Source organism: Coturnix japonica, chromosome 7, assembly GCF_054131305.1.
Source record: "Coturnix japonica strain WE chromosome 7, WE-NBRP24, whole genome shotgun sequence".
Classification (NCBI taxonomy): domain Eukaryota; kingdom Metazoa; phylum Chordata; class Aves; order Galliformes; family Phasianidae; genus Coturnix; species Coturnix japonica.
Genome location: NC_140669.1, coordinates 24,841,093 through 24,860,740, shown reverse-complemented (window position 1 = coordinate 24,860,740; position 19,648 = coordinate 24,841,093). Strand labels below are relative to the sequence as shown.

The 19,648-nt window shown below is 44.9% G+C and overlaps 1 protein-coding gene across 9 annotated transcripts in view; it reads left to right on the top strand.

Annotated features, from left to right (window-relative positions):
• The window catches only part of COL6A3 (collagen type VI alpha 3 chain), a 53,786-nt gene that overhangs the window by 15,210 nt on the left and 18,928 nt on the right, over positions 1–19,648 (top strand). For 3 of the 9 annotated variants that reach the window (XM_015868077.3, XM_085553398.1, XM_085553401.1), the window contains 13 exons: positions 1,160–1,762; positions 4,220–4,819; positions 6,438–7,004; positions 10,080–10,700; positions 11,745–12,344; positions 12,890–13,492; positions 13,875–14,477; positions 15,212–15,558; positions 16,028–16,106; positions 16,424–16,569; positions 17,755–17,847; positions 18,259–18,312; positions 19,252–19,323. In XM_015868077.3, the coding sequence (XP_015723563.2) occupies positions 1,160–1,762; positions 4,220–4,819; positions 6,438–7,004; positions 10,080–10,700; positions 11,745–12,344; positions 12,890–13,492; positions 13,875–14,477; positions 15,212–15,558; positions 16,028–16,106; positions 16,424–16,569; positions 17,755–17,847; positions 18,259–18,312; positions 19,252–19,323 (4,988 nt within the window). The remainder of the gene's footprint in view (positions 1–1,159; positions 1,763–4,219; positions 4,820–6,437; positions 7,005–10,079; positions 10,701–11,744; positions 12,345–12,889; positions 13,493–13,874; positions 14,478–15,211; positions 15,559–16,027; positions 16,107–16,423; positions 16,570–17,754; positions 17,848–18,258; positions 18,313–19,251; positions 19,324–19,648) is intronic. The other 6 variants (XM_085553397.1, XM_085553403.1, XM_085553400.1 and 3 more) reach the window with 4 other exon arrangements.

The following is a 19,648-nucleotide window of genomic DNA, read 5'->3' as shown; positions in this document are numbered from 1 at the left end:
GCCTTTGTGAGCACTGCTTTCTGCAGCCAGCTGGTGCCTGGCCAAGGAGGACTGCAGCCAATGCTTTGTTCTTTGTTCATATCCAAAGTAAATAGACTCCATGCAGAGGAGTCCTGATGGGATGAAGGATTGCCCTTTTCCATCTGGGCACAGCGTACTGTTTGCTACCACTTACCCCAGGCAGTGCAAGGTCCTAATGGCTGGGTCTCAGCTTCCCTGGGACTGAGCCTGGGAGATGATGATGGATGAAAGTGGGTTGTTTGAAAGATGGTGTCTCCCATCATGATACTATATAATGCTTTTGTCATAATATGAGTCTGGGTCTTTTTAAAATTGATTGCTGCATCATATACATCTGATGTATTAAATATGATGGTGTTTTGGTTCCAATGCTGCACAACAAGTTGTTTGGTTTTTTCCCCCTAACTATCTTCCTTCAAACTAAGCCAGAGAACTGGAAAGCTAAACATGCCCTTTCTTCACCCTATGCCATCAACAATAATACAGTTTCAGAGATTACAACCTAGGATACCTATTTTGCTAAACACATGGCAAACAGAATAGAATTCAGCTCTTCCATGACTGGACTGGCTGTGCCAAGAAAAAAAAACATAGCTTGTTTTCGTTAGGTAAGGAATAAGATGTAGGACGCGAAGACCAAAAGTCCAGGTACGTTGAATAAGCAGAGATTATTCTTTACTTGTGTCATTGCTCTTGTGAACCTAGTCCTTCTGAGACCAAATCACTCTCAGGTTTTATTCAGATAACTCCACTGCAGACTGAGGAGCACCACCAGATTACTTTGTCTCACATTCCAGCAAACTGCCAAGCTTTCTCCTGAGTTTTAGCACTTCTTCCTTGTTTTGGCTTATGTCAGCATTTTAGTATTTTTATAAACAGTTTAAGTCTTACAACTCCTCAGTGTTTTTGAAATGGGAAACACTTAAGCAGATTTCTGGCTAGCCCCCTGCTAGAACCTGAGTAACAATTCTGCTGTTGGCTTTTCTTTAAGACCCTTAAAAAGGTATGAAAAGTAACAGCCCCACAAACAATAAACAAGTCCTAAATCTTGCTGGACCGTTGACATAGGATTTATGCAGAGGGTGTAGTGGAAGGCTTCACTGAAATTATATTCATGTGTGTGTATCATTTCTTGCAGTTATTGAAGTGAACAAGAAGGATATAGTCTTCCTGATAGATGGCTCAACAGCTCTGGGGACTGGCCCCTTTAACTCAATTCGTGATTTTGTTGCCAAAATCGTCCAAAGGCTGGAGGTTGGACCCGACCTGATCCAAGTTGCGGTGGCTCAGTATGCAGACACTGTGAGGCCAGAGTTTTACTTTAACACCCATCAGAACAGGAAGGATGTGATGGCTAATGTGAAGAAAATGAAGCTCATGGGTGGTACGGCCCTCAACACTGGCTCGGCACTGGACTTTGTGAGGAACAACTTGTTCACCAGTGCTGCCGGGTGTAGGATGGAGGAAGGGGTGCTCCCCATGCTGGTGCTCATCACTGGTGGTAAGTCCATGGATGCTGTTGAGCAAGCTGCAGCAGAGATGAAAAGGAACCGGATCGTGATCCTTGCTGTTGGGTCAAGGAATGCTGACATAGCAGAACTCCAAGAAATTGCTCATGAGAAAGATTTTGTGTTCAACCCAAATGACTTCCGCCTTCAGTTCATGCAAGCCATTCTTCCTGAGGTGCTGTCACCCATCCGGACACTCTCTGGAGGAATGATTATTCATGAAACACCATCAGGTAATTAATCATCTTGTTCTAATTAAAGTGATATTATTTATAAGTTAATCAGCTTGTATTTTGTTACATGCAGAGATAACACAAACAAGCATGAAGAGCATTTCAGCATAGCTAAATGTTGTCTCTTTGATTTGCAGAATGTGCATGACCAGACAGATAAATATGGTAGCATGCTTGTCGTTATAACTTTGCCATTCCTTCCTGGGAGCTTTGTCCCAGTCCATGTTAGATACCAGCCTTCAAAGTCTGGATACAAAATAATAACATTACTAGTGAGGTACTCAGATCATACACTGGAGGTTTTTGCTTTCCCTTAGGATGCACGTAACCAATGGATAGGACACACTTCGAATATCATCATCACTTCCTTAGCTTGAAAATCTGCCATAGTGGATATAGGGTCAAGAGAGCTTAATTTTTTTCTGTTAGTGTAAATAAAACAAGAATATTTGCTCATGGAAATGTTCAGAGAAAGCTAGCCTGACACCGTTGGCCAGAAATAGCTGCTTCAATAATATATTTATAGTTTTCTTACCAACATTTATTCAGCCCATGCCTTAAGAGGCACACAAGACTGTTGCAATGTTGACTTTAATTTAATCTGTTTGGAAGGTGATCCAAAGCCCTGTGAAACCAATGTATCCTTTTTACTTGGTATTTCCATTCACATCAGTAGACTTTGAGAAGAAATTCAGAAGGTAGAGTTGTGTCTTCGGAGGCAGTTTCCTGGTATTTTAGGTTTTTAATCTGTATAGAGATTTTATACCAAATTTCCACAGGGTTTGTCCCCAGTAGAGATGCTTGAGGTTGAATTCTTGTTGTGCGAGGTCACATTTGAACCTCGCAGTTCTGTCCCATGCCATACAGACATCAGTAAAACAAGACTTTGTCCAGCTTCCTGTAAGGCCAATAGTGAGATTCCTGTTGGCTTAAGTGGGTGTTGAACCATCCATGCTGTTGCTTTTTAAATAACTTATAAAGCACAGATTTTTTTTGAAAGAATCCTTCAAAAAAATTAAAGTCCATGACTGATCTATATGAAGAGTAGACACTGTAAAAATCAGTTAGCTGATACTTGTCCTTAATTAAGATGAATATCACGGAGCTCATCATTTAATAAGCTATTTTTCAGAACATGTTTCCTGCTAATACAGTTTTGCATGGCTGTGTACTAAACCTGACATTGTTGTTTTCCCCATGCAAGTTAAAAATGTTCCTACACCTCCTCATTCTTTACAATTTATTCATGCAGCTTTTGTTTTCTTTTCTACTCCTTTTATTGTTCTGAACTCACACCTACACCCATTCACAGTAAGCAAATAAACATCTCCCACTCTGTAAACAGACTATCGTTAATAACGTAACTGAATTTGACACTGGGCAGTCTGTTAGATTTCAACTTGAGTACCTAAAGATATCCTCTCACCCTGGGCCTTGAATGAAACTGTGATGGGAAGAAAAGCCCATTGTCTCCCATCTGGAGATGATGTATTAAGAGCAAAAGGCACACAGGGAGAACCTGCAGCATCTTAGGGGGTGACACAGTAGATCTGTGACTCAGGGCTCAATCACAGGCAGACAACTTGGGGTCAACTTTGTCTTACAGAAGGAGCTGAGAATCGGCCAGTTAAAGTCCAGAGAGACTTTTGCCCCTTTTACTGCTTGCTACATGCAAGTCTGTAACTGCAGAGATATAAAATGCAATTTTCAGCATTGAATGCAGATGTTGGAAAGCACGTGTCTCGGGCATTCATTACCACCTCATCCAGACTGAGTTCTAAAGCCAATAGTAAAAGCTATTTTTAATACCCACTCAAAATAACAACCAAATTAGTTACTTGGCAGAAGAGTTTTCCCATGCTCTGCATGACAGGCCAGCGCAGTGTGAGGGTAGTGTGGCCAGAGCAGACACTGCAGGGCATGGTATGGTTCTCCGCATCCCTATAGTATGGGGATTGCTCAGCAAAGGTGGTAGAACAGAGCTGGGTGTCAGCAAATGCTTTATGTGCCAGGAAATGGCAACATTCCCTAAAGCAGTAAGCCCTGAGAAAATCCATGCTGACTTCCAGATAAGCAAAGGCTGTGAGTATAATTCAGTGTTGCCCCATCAAGTCAAGAGAGCTACCTTTTGCCAGCTAAAGTATGGCCCAGAACATGCAGCTCTGGCATCAGCAGCCATTGAAATCATGTACCTTAACAGAAACTGAGCCCTACTGACAAAACTGATGCTTAAAGGCTTTTCGATACAAGTCAGAAAGCTCATTTGCCAAATTCAGTGATGTCCAAAGCCCTTGTTATTTGTCTTCTGATCACACTCTCTCTTCTCTTTCTCTCCCCCATGTTCCCCTCCCTCCTAACAAGGTTCACATGTGTGTACAGCACATGCTGTATGCACACATGAAAATATCCATTTTGTTTTCCATGATGTCTCATGTTATTTTCTGTGCTCTACCGCAGTTCAAGTAACCAAAAGGGATATCATCTTTCTTTTGGATGGATCACTCAACGTCGGAAATGCCAACTTCCCCTTTGTGCGGGACTTTGTTGTGACTTTAGTTAACTACCTTGATGTCGGAACCGACAAAACCCGAGTTGGCTTAGTGCAATTTAGCGACACTCCTAAAACTGAGTTCTCCCTATACTCATACCAAACCAAATCAGACATAATTCAACGTCTGGGGCAGCTGAGGCCCAAGGGTGGGTCAGTGCTGAACACCGGCTCTGCACTGAACTTTGTGCTTTCGAATCACTTCACTGAAGCTGGTGGGAGCAGAATAAATGAACAAGTGCCACAGGTCCTAGTCCTGGTGACAGCAGGGAGGTCTGCTGATCCCTTCCTGCAAGTTTCCAATGACTTAGCTCGGGCCGGAGTGCTGACTTTTGCTGTTGGAGTTAGGAATGCGGATAAGGCAGAGCTTGAACAGATTGCATTTAATCCAAGAATGGTATATTTTATGGATGATTTCAGTGATCTGACAGCATTACCTCAGGAGTTAAATAAGCCTATAACAACATATGTTAGTGGAGGTGTGGAGGAGGTTCCACTCGCCCCAACAGGTAATACCTACCTTCCTTCATCTTGACTGCATTACATTAATCTTGTTTTTCTTGACTGTTTATTCCCAATGTACACCTTCACACTTGCCCAGGGCCCTCAGTCATCAAAGCATTTAGGACTGTGCCTAACCTTAAATATTTGTTTTGACACAGTCAGCTCTTCATTTTGTTGAAGTTGCACTTTAAAAACATCACAGTTTGAAGGAGGTCAGGACTGAAGGGTGAACAGAGTCTGTGTCCACTAGTCACTGTTCCCCATGCTCCCTTTTCACTTCCATAAAAGCATCACAATTTGCAAGTTCATTGCTTGTAATAGCTTAGGCAATGAGAGCTTGTAATTTGGCCACAGGGACTGTTTTATGAAGATAGGTGTAGCACCAGTGAGCATGCAGGAGCAAAGATCTAGCCACGTACACATAGATAAATTGTTCCCTACAACCACTCTGTAGAAGTAATATAATCGGACTTTCACAGAGACTGAATGCATCTTCAGATATTCAAAGTTAGGCTCTAGCATTAAACTTAACCTATGTAAACAAATGTTAGCTAAGTAATTCCTTTACTATGGTGTAACTCTGTAACATGATGGAAATCAGCAATGACAGCATAGTAGCAGAGTCTCAGGCTGCAGCAAGTGATGATAAGCTCAAGTGCAGCAGCTGTAAATGCAAAAACAAAGGAAAAAAAGCTGCTTACCTTCAGAAGATCTCAGGTAGACTGGTATCTCCAATGATAAACTCTCCCTTCCGCTGCCAACCCTTAAATGAGGCCTGGGAAGAGGTGGATCCTGGCTCCATCTGTTCCAATCACTCAGGCACATTGCATTCAGCTGAGCTCCCCTGGGTTGGCCCTGCCTTCCACCAGGTACTCAGTCACTGCTTCAGGCCGTGATTTAGCATTTCCTATGCACTATGGTTATACACATACAAAGACAGAAAAATATTCAGAATTGTTTAGATTGGAAAGGAGGCCATTAAGATTAACACAGCAGATGTTAAGATGCACAAACATGAGGTGCTTGGTTTTGCCTTGGATGCTTAATGAAACTGAAAGGGCCACTGATAATGGGTAACATAAATTTCCCCCTCCCAAAGTCATAACTCACCTCAGGATAAGAATGCCTTGCAATGCAATTGAGAGGAGTACTCTAAGAGAACACTGAAAATATGCTATATCTGTGTGTGTAAACTAATGTTTGTTCATCACCTACTGAGCCTTTACATACAAAAGAAACCCCTTTTGCTTCTGTTGTACTTCATGCCTCTGTTGTCAGCAAGTTGCTAAGAATAGATGTCACTATAGATGTCTGAAATGACCAACTTATGAAATGACTGACATGGTATGATGAAAGCGTATGATATGCTTTATGATACGAGATCCTGGTGCCTGAATTTACTGAGTCTTAAGAGAGATGTCCTTGCTTTCCTTTCCTTATCAGATAAACACATCAAAGGTACTGTTTAATCCTGTAGTCTCTGAATAACTTGGTAAATGAGAATCACTTGTTTTGCATATTGAAATCCATCTGATTTAGAGAGAAGTTTCTAGGATGAAATTTAAGAAGAAACATGCCTTCATATCTTTTCTTTCCCTCTTTTCATTTGTGAATTTATTCTAGAAAGCAAGAAAGACATTTTATTCCTGATTGATGGTTCAGCCAACCTCTTGGGTAGCTTTCCTGCTGTCCGGGACTTTATACACAAAGTCATTTCTGACCTGAACGTGGGTCCCGATGCCACGCGAGTAGCTGTGGCTCAGTTCAGTGACAACATCCAAACTGAATTTGACTTTGCTGAACTCCCGTCAAAGCAAGACATGCTTCTGAAAGTGAAAAGGATGAGGTTAAAAACTGGGAAGCAACTGAATATCGGAGTTGCGCTCGAAGAAGCCGTGAGGAGACTGTTTGTGAAGGAAGCTGGAAGCAGAATTGAAGAAGGCATTCCACAGTTCCTGGTCCTCCTCGCTGCTGGGAGATCAACTGATGATGTGGAGCGACCATCAGTAGCTCTAAAGGAAGCTGGAGTTGTGACCTTTGCTATCAAAGCCAAAAATGCTGAATTATCAGAGCTGGAAAGGATAGCTTACTCCCCACAGTTCATTCTGAATGTTGAATCCCTTCCTCGGATTTCAGAGCTCCAGGCAAACATAGTAAACCTACTGAAAACTATCCCGCTTCAGCCAACAGGTACAAGGCCCCATGGTTTCTGTGGTCTCCAAGGGGCTGAGAGTTACAGTTCACTTGCCCCTTCTCTTCGGTTACTGGGGCAATTGGGCCTCGTGATATTTAAAATGATTAGGTAGAAACTGCTGTTGTACTTGGATTTTCCTATGGTCAGACCCTGATCTAGATAACACTAAAGTCCAAACTGAATTTTAAAGATGAGCAATTCCATCAAAGGAAAAAGCTTTTTGTTCAGCTGCAAGAGCTGCAGTAGATGCTGTTACTGGTACAAGCATGAAATAACAGATCTGTTGCCCTAATTAAATAAACTGGCATACAGTGCTGGGCAAGGACTTGGAGGAGCAAATTAAGGCTTGTCTCGATTCCTATTTCTATTCACCACTTCCTGGAGGAGTGATAGGGTGTAAGAAGCACTATAGAGTCAGTGTGATCCCACAGCACAAACCCCCCTCATTCACTCTTTCTCTGTTACTTAAAGGGTGTAACAGCAGTCTTTGCATTTTGAACCTAAGCACCAGTAAATCAGACGCTCTTCACACAGTTACTGTTAAAAGCTCGCCTGCTGAAAAAGGATGAATTAAAGAAAATAACATACCTTAAAAAAATATATATATGGCCTCAATCTGAAATCGAAACTGCAGTACTGGAAATTATGCAATTCTATGATTTCCCAAAGGCAGCCCTAATTTGAGAGTTGACCTGTCTTCCAACACCAGGTGGAGACAAGGAAAGCTGTAATGACTTCCATGTCATCTCTTCATGAAAGTTCAGGGCAGATGGACTTAGAATCATAGAAACATACAACAGAAATAGGGCTGGAAGAGATCTCAGGGTGCCATCTGCTACACATCCATTTCCCCAAGAGGATCTGCTTGTCCACATTTGGCTGACACTTTTCTAACCTGTTCTGAAAATCTAGAGGAGAAAATTCCCCTGCCCTCTCTAATCAATCAATGCAATTGATTGAATATTCTTGTTGGTAGATATGTGACATAAATGTCAGTTCTCTGCTTTTCTAGTCATGGCTCAATCCATGTACATCTCTTTCAACTCAGAAGGAATACAGATGTCAGCATTTTCTTGTGTTTTGTTTGATCACCTTTCATTCACTTCAAGCTTGCCATGTATGTAAGGAGGCAGTGGCACAGGTTGCCCAGAGAGGTGGTGGGTGCCCCATCCCTGGAGACACTCAAGGTCAGGCTGGACAGGGCTCTGAGCACCTGATGGAGCTGTGGGTGTCCGTGTTGACTGCAATGGAGTTGGACCAGATGGCCTTTAAAGGTCCCTTCCAACTCAAGTCATTCTATGTCTTTTCTCAGTCTTTATGTCTCTGGCTGTGTAACCTTCTCAGTCTTCTAGGATTAGTTCATCAGGCTCAATTTGTTTGAAAACTAGGGTATAAGTAAGGACATTTGAACATTCTTAAATTGATCTTCTCTTACATGAGACAGAAACCATATCCCATTGTTGCTGGAAGTATCTCTACTCTTAGTGGGAGGTGGAAGTTAAAAGGTATTAAATATTTTGCCCATGTTGGTATTGTCTGCCTAGAGCCTTCACTTTGTGGATGACCAGCAGTATGTTTGGTCTTCCTTTTACTGCAAATTACTTACAAATCAGATCTTTGCTACTGCAGGTGCTTCTTGGAAGGTCTCAGTTCATGCCTCTGGCCATTCTCATTTTCTCTGTGCTGGTCTGGAGTACTACTCCCAAGTAATCTGATCCCATCTGCACTTTTACACAAATCCTCTCATGCTTCATGAAGAGCTCTTCATTATCAGCGTTTTTCAGAGGCGTAGCTAGGTGTCTTCAGTGTTGTTAAGAAGCTTGCATTCTGCAGACTAATCCCAGCAGGCTGAGGGTTTAAAATTCCTTTGACAATGAGGTACTGTAACCAGTTCCACTCACCAAAAGCTGCACTCACCTCCTTTTCCTAGTATTCTTGACCCACCTCATCAAAGTATGCATCATTTTTCTTCTACCTAGACACTTTTGTTAGAACTCTTTTCCTCTGTTCCTGAGCTTCAGAGGAGCTGTATGAAACTAGTATATGCCAGGCAGCATCTGCTCCCCCTTCCTATTTGCCTTGCTCAACAAGCTGTTTTAATATTCCAGCCCTATGTATTAGTATACCAAATTTCTGTCATTACTCCTGTGTAATAAACGTTTCCTGAAGTCTGTATTAAGATTTCAATTACCCTTGATAACTGTTTAAACTTTGAGCATTCATAAACCCACATTTAATATTTCCTTCAGGAGAACAGTTCATGCTCTTGTTGTCCCATTGGCCATTGCTATAAACAAGCAATGGGGACGCCATTCTTCTGCTCAGTATTTGAGATGCAATGATGTTTTCTGTTTGGCTGAGCCAAAGTTTTGCAATTCCGTTAGCCAACAGCAGAACACAACAACAGCTTTTCTGATCTCTGAGTTAGATAAATAATTACTGAGTATTAGCTCATGATTATTATTCTTTGCCCTCGAAGAAAGTTCAGACTTAAAAGAAACAAACAAACAACAACAACAAAAAAAGAAACAACACAAAAAAACAAATACAGTGACTTGTATTTCAGAAAAGCATCTCAGCATTTTCAGCTGGATGTGCTTTTCAGCAAGTTCTTATTTTGTCTGGGCATGTGCAGAATCATCTGTCTCTGAGGTCAGTGATGCCTGAGAAAAGCTTCTGTCTCCCTTTCTGCTGGCTCCCTGCAAGCACCCTCTCTGTGGTAATCATAGAAAAATATTTCCTTCTGAAAACCACATTGATCTGTCAGCCAAAATCCCTCAGGTAGAGGATGACACCCGGAGGCCCTTGGCACCCTATTTCCTATGGGTCTATGATTCTATGACTTGGTGGATAAAGCACTGCAGATGTTGCACTGTGGTTTCCACCAACTTCCACCCATCTGCCTCCTCACCAAGGATTGCATCTGATTGCAAAGTAACCAAAAAACCCATTCTGACACCTCGCTGTCCCCTCCTTACACTTCTGTACTCCTTTGGTTCAGTGTATTCAGGGAATAATCACTTCAAAAGAGAATCTCACTTATTCTCCCTTCCCTTACTTGTCTCAAACAGTAGTTGAGAGAGGTGAGAAGAAGGATGTGGTATTTCTAATCGATGGCTCGGATGGTGTCAGAAGAGGTTTCCCTCACCTGAAGACCTTCGTGGAAAGAGTTGTCGAAAGCCTTGATATTGGCCGTGACAAGGTCCGTGTTGCCATTGTGCAGTACAGCAACGTCATACAACCTGAGTTCCTGCTGGATGCCTATGAAGACAAAGCCGATTTAATCAGTGCCATCCAGGCACTGACAATTATGGGAGGATCTCCTCTGAACACCGGGGCAGCCCTCGACTATCTCATCAAGAATGTGTTCACTGTGTCGAGTGGCAGCAGGATAGCTGAGGGCGTCCCGCAGTTCCTGATCCTGCTCACTGCTGACCGATCCCAGGATGATGTGAGGAGGCCCTCGGTGGTTCTCAAGACGAGTGGCACAGTGCCCTTTGGCATCGGGATTGGAAATGCCGACCTCACAGAACTTCAGACGATTTCCTTCCTCCCAGATTTTGCTATCTCTGTACCCGACTTCAGCCAGCTGGATTCAGTGCAACAGGCCATCTCCAACAGAGTCATCCGACTGACCAAGAAAGAAATAGAGTCACTTGCCCCTGATCTGGTTTTCACATCACCCAGCCCAGGTGAGAAGAAGTTTGTGTCTGCACCAAGAGCCAGCGGCAAAATATGATGTTTAGTAACATCATGGTTGCAACACAAACAGAAAAGCAAAGACAGTCACGGCTCTACACCCACCTTGGTGTATCACTTTTGGTGTATTTTCTGATGTGCTTAGGGTTAGCAGGAGCTGTGACATTAAGCTGACCCACCCTTAATCACAGTCCTACAAGGTGGTCCATGTTACATCAACATGGAGCACACACAAAGTGGATGCCAGGACTTTGATCGTATTTTAATTCAATGAACTGTTATTTCAGCCTGTACTATTCCTCTGAAAAAGGAAATGGCATCATTTAGATGTTACAGGGATTCCTTCACACAGCTACATACCAACATCACCTTTCTGCTAAATGTAAGACCTTCTTCTGATGTGTCTGACATTTGCTATGCACATTCACAGGGGAAAGGAAAATGGAAAAGAATCAGAACTTCCATTTCTGGTCTCACTTTGAATGAAATCCAGCCAGCATTCACCCATCATGAGGGGGATTAAGGGTACACTAACCCAATTCAGTCCCTTTGAAGTACACCATTCTACTTTATCTATTCCTTCCCTTCAGAGTCAGACTGCTTTCCCCCAGCTCCACTTGTCAATGCAATATTAAGTGATAATTCAGGCTCTGACCTGAATTACTGAGAGAATCATGGGATAAAATCTATCTTAGAGGAGAAAAACAAGGAAAGAGAAATGGCTTGTGTGGCAGCCTGCCTTGAGTAAGAGGCATCACCATGCTACCTTTTCTTGTGTCTAGATCCCATGAGGAATTAATGTTCTGAGATTCCCTTGCTCTCTCTTGCTTTCTTTTCTCTGGAAACTGCTGTTCTTGCACTGCCTCGGGATGTGTCTAGCAGACTGGGCCAGTCTCTGGGGCTCCCAGGAGAAATCACAAGGAAAGAAACAATGAGCATCTTCCCAAAGCATGGGCCAGTGATGTAGATGATGACATTAGCTGCTCTCCATAGACAGTGCTTGGTACATCCTTTGACTCCTTCCTTCTTTTCCACAGTGGGTGTGAAGAGGGATGTTGTGTTCCTGGTCGATGGCTCCCGCTACGCCGCTCAGGAGTTCTACCTCATCCGTGATCTCATTGAGAGGATAGTGAACAACCTGGATGTGGGCTTTGACACCACCCGGATTTCGGTGGTGCAGTTCAGCGAGCATCCCCATGTAGAGTTTCTACTCAATGCTCACTCCACCAAGGATGAGGTGCAAGGCGCAGTGAGGCGGCTGCGGCCACGGGGTGGCCAGCAGGTGAATGTGGGGGAAGCCCTTGAATTTGTGGCAAAAACCATCTTCACCCGTCCCTCTGGGAGCCGCATAGAAGAGGGTGTCCCTCAGTTTTTGATTATCCTCTCCTCCCGCAAGTCTGACGATGACTTAGAATTCCCATCGGTACAAGTCAAACAAGTAGGAGTGGCACCTCTGGTCGTAGCAAAGAACATGGATCCTGAGGAGATGGTGCAGATTTCCCTTAGCCCCGACTATGTGTTCCAAGTCTCCAGCTTCCAAGAACTGCCCAGCCTTGAACAGAAGCTGCTGGCTCCTATTGAAACTCTGAGTGCGGAACAAATCAGACAACTTTTGGGAGATGTGACAACAATTCCAGGTAAGACCCTGTCATTACCAGCTGCCTCTGTTGCTATTCAAGTAAATACTACACAGCTGGGTAAATGACTTTCAATCCCTTCTTTTCTTAGTTGTAAGTGGGGGCAGAACACATGCTGCTTTTGGAGACCACTTCTAAACATGCAGAAATTCTTCCTTAGTGCCTAAATATATCACTTATTTTCATTTTCAAGTCAAAGACTGCAAGGTGCTTGATTGCATGTTCCCATCTAGTGGCTCTCTAAGAGAAAGGCATAAATTCGTGGCAGAACAAAGCTAGAAACATTGCCAAATCCAGACAAGACTGTAGGAGAATGAAACGGATAAGGGTCTGAGTAATACATGCTTAGAATATTAGGCAGGTCACTAATGCACTTGCAGACAAGCCCTTGTGGATGAGCTCCACAAAGCACCATGCCTAAATTTGGGTAAAATATACCATGCAGTTTTACATTGCCTGAGAAGATATAGCACAGAAATCCTAAATAAAAGACTAAGCAAAGACTCAGTGCACAAATAATTTCCCCTCTTTTTGCTTCCCGGCAGATGTTTCTGGTGAGGAAAAGGATATAGTCTTCCTTATTGATAGCTCTGACGGCGTTAGGTCTGATGGGCTTGCTCACATTCGGGATTTCATCAGCAGAATTGTTCAGCAGCTTGATGTTGGGCCAAACAAAGTGCGGATTGGAGTGGTGCAGTTCAGCAATAACGTCTTCCCTGAGTTCTTCTTGAAAACCCACAGATCCAAAAATGCCGTACTGCAAGCCATCCGCCGCTTACGGCTTAGAGGAGGGTACCCCGTGAACGCTGGCAAAGCCCTGGACTACGTGGTGAAGAACTACTTCATCAAATCTGCAGGGAGCAGGATAGAAGATGGAGTGCCCCAGCATCTAGTTGTCATCCTTGGAGATCAGTCCCAGGACGATGTCAACAGGCCTGCTAATGTGATCTCTTCAACAAGCATTCAACCTCTGGGTGTAGGAGCCAGGAATGTAGACAGGAACCAGCTGCAGGTCATTACCAATGATCCTGGCCGTGTGCTTGTAGTACAGGACTTCACAGGACTGCCCACGTTAGAAAGAAAGGTGCAGAACATTCTTGAAGAGCTTCCAGTACCTACAACAGACAGCCCTGTATATCCAGGACCTGGTAAGATTGCTACATATCCTGCAGGCTTTTCTGAATATAACACAGAGTTAGTACAATGTGTAGATAGCTCCATAACTCTTTCTGATACCCAGCAGTTCAGTTGCATTGCTTTAAATAATGCTTTGAAGAAGATTTTGTTTAGCATGGGAAAGCATAGAATTAAATTTGAACAAGTAATCTTGCATGAGGTGTAATTAGTAAGTCATGTAAAAGGTTACTTCTTGCATACATGTAAAATCATGCTGAAGACCAACAGAACTAAGGAGTTTGAAAGGAGAGAGAAATGCAACACTATTTGACATAGCCATAAGCACCATAAATATTATAAATGTCGCAAGCAGTGATTAACCATTGTGATTTCTTTGTAATTTCTTTTTTTCAGGAGGCAAAAAGCAGGCTGACATTGTGTTTTTGCTGGATGGCTCCATCAACCTGGGAAGAGATAACTTCCAGGAAGTTCTCCAGTTCGTGTATTCTATAGTGGATGCCATCTATGAGGATGGTGACTCCATCCAGGTAGGACTGGCACAGTACAACTCCGATGTCACTGATGAGTTTTTCCTCAAGGATTACTCCAGCAAACCTCAGATTTTAGATGCCATCAACAAAGTGATCTACAAAGGTGGCCGAGTGGCAAACACTGGTGCAGCCATCAGGCACCTTCAGGCAAAACACTTCGTAAAGGAGGCCGGCAGCCGAATTGACCAGAGGGTGCCTCAGATCGCCTTCATCATCACAGGGGGGAAATCCTCAGATGATGGGCAGGGGGCCTCCATGGAAGTTGCACAGAAAGGTGTCAAGGTGTTTGCAGTTGGCGTAAGGAACATCGACTTGGAGGAGGTCAGCAAGTTGGCCAGCGAGAGCGCCACGAGCTTCAGAGTGTCGACAGCTCAGGAGTTGTCTGAACTGAATGAGCAGGTCTTGGTTACATTGGCAGCTGCTATGGAGGAGAAACTGTGCCCAGGAACAACAGATGTGATGAGAGGTAAGCACCATCCTTCCATAATGTGTTCAGGTTATTCCCAGTTGGAGTCCATTTTGATGGACTCCTCCAGACTGCCTTTAGCTGAGTCCAGGCATGAGCTTCGACCTCCTACAAGAACACGGAGGTCAGCCCTTTTACAGGAGCTTCAGCACATGATTGACTCCTGCACTGTCACCTCAGGGCTGCAGTTGTGGTGGAAGAAGTGAACAGGCTGTGGCACAGGAGACATTGCTTGACAGAGATTGCTTCACCTCAAAAACAGGCTTGCCCCAAACTTCTCACCCTCTGCTGCTCTATCAGAAGGCCTCCTGCCTGCCCAATCCTGATTGACCCAGGTTATCATTGCTGTGATGAAAGGAAATCCACAGCACTTGTATATCAAATAGTGGCATTTCTCCATTCAGAGACCATCTGTTCAAGTCATAGAATCGTGATGGTTGGAAAGACCACTAAGATCACCTAGTCCAACCTTCAACCCGATGTCTGACAGGACACTGGGACAGGCTGCTTAGAGAGGCTGTAGAATCTCCTCTATGGAGACCTATGTAAGTTACTTGGACGTGGTGCTGGGCACTCTGCTCTGGGTGGCCCTGTTGGAGCTAGGGTTGTGCCAGAGGAACCTAGAGATTTCTTCCCACTGCAGCCATTCTTTGGTTCTGTCATTGTTGCTTGAAAATTATCAGTTGCATTGCTCAACAGTGACGCTCTCCTCTGTTTCCATGTTTCCCTTTCAGACTGTGACTTAGATGTGATCCTTGGCTTCGATGTGTCAGATGTCGGAGCCGGCCAAAACATCTTCAATTCCCAGAGAGGGCTGGAGTCCAGGGTCGAGGCTGTGCTGAACAGAATAACACAGATGCAGAAGATCAGCTGTACTGGCAGCCGGGCACCCAACGTCAGGGTGGCCATCATGGCCCAGTCCCGGGGGGGACCTGTGGAGGGACTGGACTTTTCTGAGTACCAGCCTGAGCTCTTCGAGAGGTTCCAAGGCATGCGCACCCGTGGGCCCTATTTCCTCACAGCTGAGACACTGAAATCCTACCAGAACAAGTTCAGATCAGCACCCTCTGGCAGCACCAAGGTAAGTCAAAACTGAGGCCGATAGTGTTGGACTGAAAAGCTGCCCTGAAGGTATACTTTGGTTGAGAAGGAAGGCTGCTCTTTGATGTGTATTCATAAAAAAAAAAACTCTGACTTTTGGTCACCTACTTGTTCCCTGTGGCTGCCCAGCACTGTCAGTACCCTGCCTTGGTCATTTCTGAGCAGCCAGGATCCAGGTGCACTGCTTGGCCACACGCTTTTCACGCCTGTCTGATATGATGCACATAAATCTGGCACAGAAATGCATAGTTTCACATCCAGCAAAGTTGGGAAGGGAGGAGCAATTCCCCCACTTCACCTTGGACAAAACATCCTTTGGACGAAGGCCCTCCAGGTTGCTCATGATTGCATTCCAAATCTGAGGATTCTATGATTCCATAATTCAGTGATTCTGTGATTTCGCACCAGAAAAATCTCTTGGTCCTAACATCAGTTTGTTTCTCTCCCAGGTGGTAATCCATTTTACAGATGGTACAGATGACTACTTGGATCAGATGAAGACTGCCTCGGCTGATTTGCGTAGACAAGGTAATTTTTACTTATTGAGAAGGTGACTTTGGAGCCCACGTTAAGACGTCACGTGCTTTAACATTGTTCTTCATGGATCAGCCACGTTTTGATAGCGATGAATAAGGATTTCAGTACATCAGAGACTTGTGCGCACATTGCTGTTTTTTCATCACCTTCCTGTGATATTTAGATACCAGCCAGCACCTAGGCACAGGGGGAACTTGCACCAAATATATTTGTTCTTGGCCAAACAATTTCCATTTGCAACCAGAGAGGCTGAGAGCAACCCAGCTTTGCAGAGCACCGTGTCCCATCACAGTTCCTTCTGCTTCCAGGTGTCCATGCTCTCCTCTTCGTTGGCTTGGATCGAGTGAAAAACTTTGAGGAAGTGATGCAGCTGGAGTTTGGGCGGGGTTTCACCTACAACAGGCCACTGAGAGTTAATCTCCTGGACTTGGATTTCGAGTTGGCAGAGCAGCTCGTAAGTCACTTGGCACAGACAGTGCTGCCTCGCAATGCTGTTGGGGAAAAGCCAAAGGCTGGATGTGCTGCAGGTCTGGAGTGCTGCTGAATCACACCCTCTTGGCCTCCCTAGCTCACGTCTGCTTTTTATACAGATGCCATAGCAAATTAATGAAAAGCAGATCCTGCTGCTGCCCTGTCCTGTACCATTCCTGGAGTAGGACTTCTCCAGTTCAGGCTGCAAAGCACAAAGCCCAGCGAGTCTCGGTCAAATGGAATAGGTTAACAATCCAAATACCACACTAAAGGCTTGAGGGTGGTGCACTGTCATGCATTGTCAGTGCTAAATCTCCTATACAAACATAGCTTTCTAGGTTTCTTCCTGGAGCTGATACAGTGCCTATGCATTAGATGTGTTCCTTACAAATGGTAGTTCTTTTTCTTCCAGACAGAAGCCATAGATTTACCTACACTCCATGTATATATCCTCTCCTTTTGAGAGCTAATTAGCCATCATCCCTTACACGTGCAGCTCCTGCTAACTTCACATCTGCTCTAGATTTGTTAAACTCCTTTTCCAGCAGCTTTAATAAAATTAGGCTTAATGCGCTGTTACAACCTTGATGGGCCCTTCTCTGCAGAGCCAAGTGCAGACACTTGGAAGTGAACTGTGGTTTCTGGGGTAAGAGCTACTCCTCAGCCCATCCCCGTGTAGTTCCCTTCAACTAGGAAAATCCTTTCAAAATGTAAATGTGCAAAGCTGGCAGGAGGCATCTGCAGCCAGCAATGTCCTTGGCAAAGAAAAGGAGTTTTTCTTTCCAGTGGATGATGCAAAACCAAGCTGTGATTTCTCTGAATTCATATCTTCTTATTTTTTCCTCTTGCTGCGTGCTTGCAAATTGTTCTCAGCCCGTGCGCTGCTAGTGAGCTGCTCACTGCAACAGCTTTCTCCTGCCCTATTCCACAGCCTGGATTTGTTTCTTCGCAGATGTGATCGTTCTCTTCAGCAACAGGCACCATTTTGGGGACTGGTCTCCTGCTAAATGTCCTCTGTGACTTTTGCCCAAGCAGAACGTTGATTTGATATCCCCTAAACAAACCATCTAATCTCTCTGCCATCACGCACCTCTTTCTCACACTGCTGTGGCTGCTTCCCGGCGGAGGGAACCCAACGTTCAGTTGTGCCATCTGTGTTTCTCCGCAGGATAACATTGCAGAAAGGACATGCTGTGGGGTCCATTGCAAGTGCTCAGGGCAGAGAGGGGACAGAGGTCTTCCTGGCCCCATAGGACCAAAGGTAGGTTGCTTCATTTGAAGAGGACAGCATCTACCATGGAGGTGATGGGTGGGTGAGCACACAGGTTGTGCACATTGCACTGGGTGGTGCTCATGGGGAGGTTGTGTTCCCCCGTTGTAAAATTGCCTCTGGGCCATCCACAGCAGATGAAAACTGCTCTTCTTTCTTTTCCTCACAGCCTGTGTGATGTAGACCAACTGAGAGGGAAGGGAGGGCAGGAGGGAAGGAGAGAGCAAAGCGTCCCGTGAGACAACCTGGGGACATTGAAGCGAGTTGGTTGCTTTCCTTGCCATGTTTATGTAGGCAATCCAGCAGATCCTAGATGTCGATGTGCAGAAATCCTAGATGTCAATTTAGAGGTAGCTCACAGCACTAGGAAGAAAACAAAAAGTGCTTTGTATTTTCTTCTAGGGTGCTACAGGTGATATTGGCTATGGAGGATATCCTGGTGATGAAGGAGGACCGGTGAGTGACTGCCCCACTCTGCTCCAAGTGCTCAGTACTGCTTAAATCAGGGACCTCACCACAGCAAAGCATTCAGAGTCCTTTTCCTAAATACTTTCTGCAGGAGATGTGGGGGTGGAATGACAAGAGAGCAGGCAGGACTTTGTGTCCTCCACAGGTCCTGGCTGCTCCTTGAGACCTGTGGGGAATAGCTCCCATGCTGCAGGCTGACCCGGTTCTATGCTGTTCCTGTGAGGCAGCTGGGGAGGTTTGCAGCTGGTCCCAGCTACCTCTAAGCAGAGCAGGGTGTTGTGGTCACAGCAAGCACCAACACAGTAAAATCTTCAGCTGCATTAAAGCCACAGCCTGCTCCAAAGTACCCATATTGAATGCAGCTGGAAGAGCCGAGATAGTCCAAGTGTCAGACCACGAAGGGGTGTTCCAATCCATCATGGTGACAGGCAATGTGAGTCCCATGATTTCTTCTTAGCACGACTTCTTCCAAACTCTTACTTCACGAATCCCATGTCAGTGCTGGAACAAACAGCTCCCCACGCAGCACGCCCAGGGGGTGAAACTGAGGCCAAGGGGCTGATGGTGTGCTCCTTTTCCAATATCACAAGCAGGGGCCAAATGCTGTGGTCAGATATAAGGTCAGGTTTGGGTTAGTCATCTCCGTTGAGCTCTGAGGGGTTCTTGTCATTTTTTGGAAGGAGGAAGATCTCTCAAAGCTGAGAGCTTGGCAAGGATGAGTCTCTCTCAGCAGCAAAGATGACCCCTTCAGGATGAATATTGAGGACAAGAGATAGCCCTAGTGCATTGGCTGGGCTCTGACCTTCAAAACTTGATGCTCTGTGGTTTAGGACAAAGTACCTCCCACGCTTGCCAATAACTGCAGTTAGATAAAGATATGCATGCAGAAGCAAACCTTGACCATTGTGTTTTCTCCTCTGTGCACAGGGTGAACGTGGACCTCCAGGAGCGAATGGAACACAGGGTTTCCAGGGATGCCCTGGGCACAGAGGAACCAAGGTATGTCTTTCCAGAGCCTGCGTGGCACAGATACTGCATCCAGCTGGGGGAAGTCCACCGCTGCTTTAGGTTGTCACGCAGCAGACACAAAGTCCACACCAGCATCCACCTGGCTGAGCACCAAAGCTCCCAGTGTGTATCGCGTGGCTCTGAGGAGCAAAAGGGAGACAGGCTCAGCCCACAGGCAGGATTTGCTGTTGAAGAGGATGGAGAAAAGTGAGCCACCACCACTGCTTTGGAGGGGATCCTTGATCTCAGGACAGCAGCCATGCCACAAACTAGAAAAGGTGGTGAAAGATTCAATATCCATGGGTAATTTCCAGTG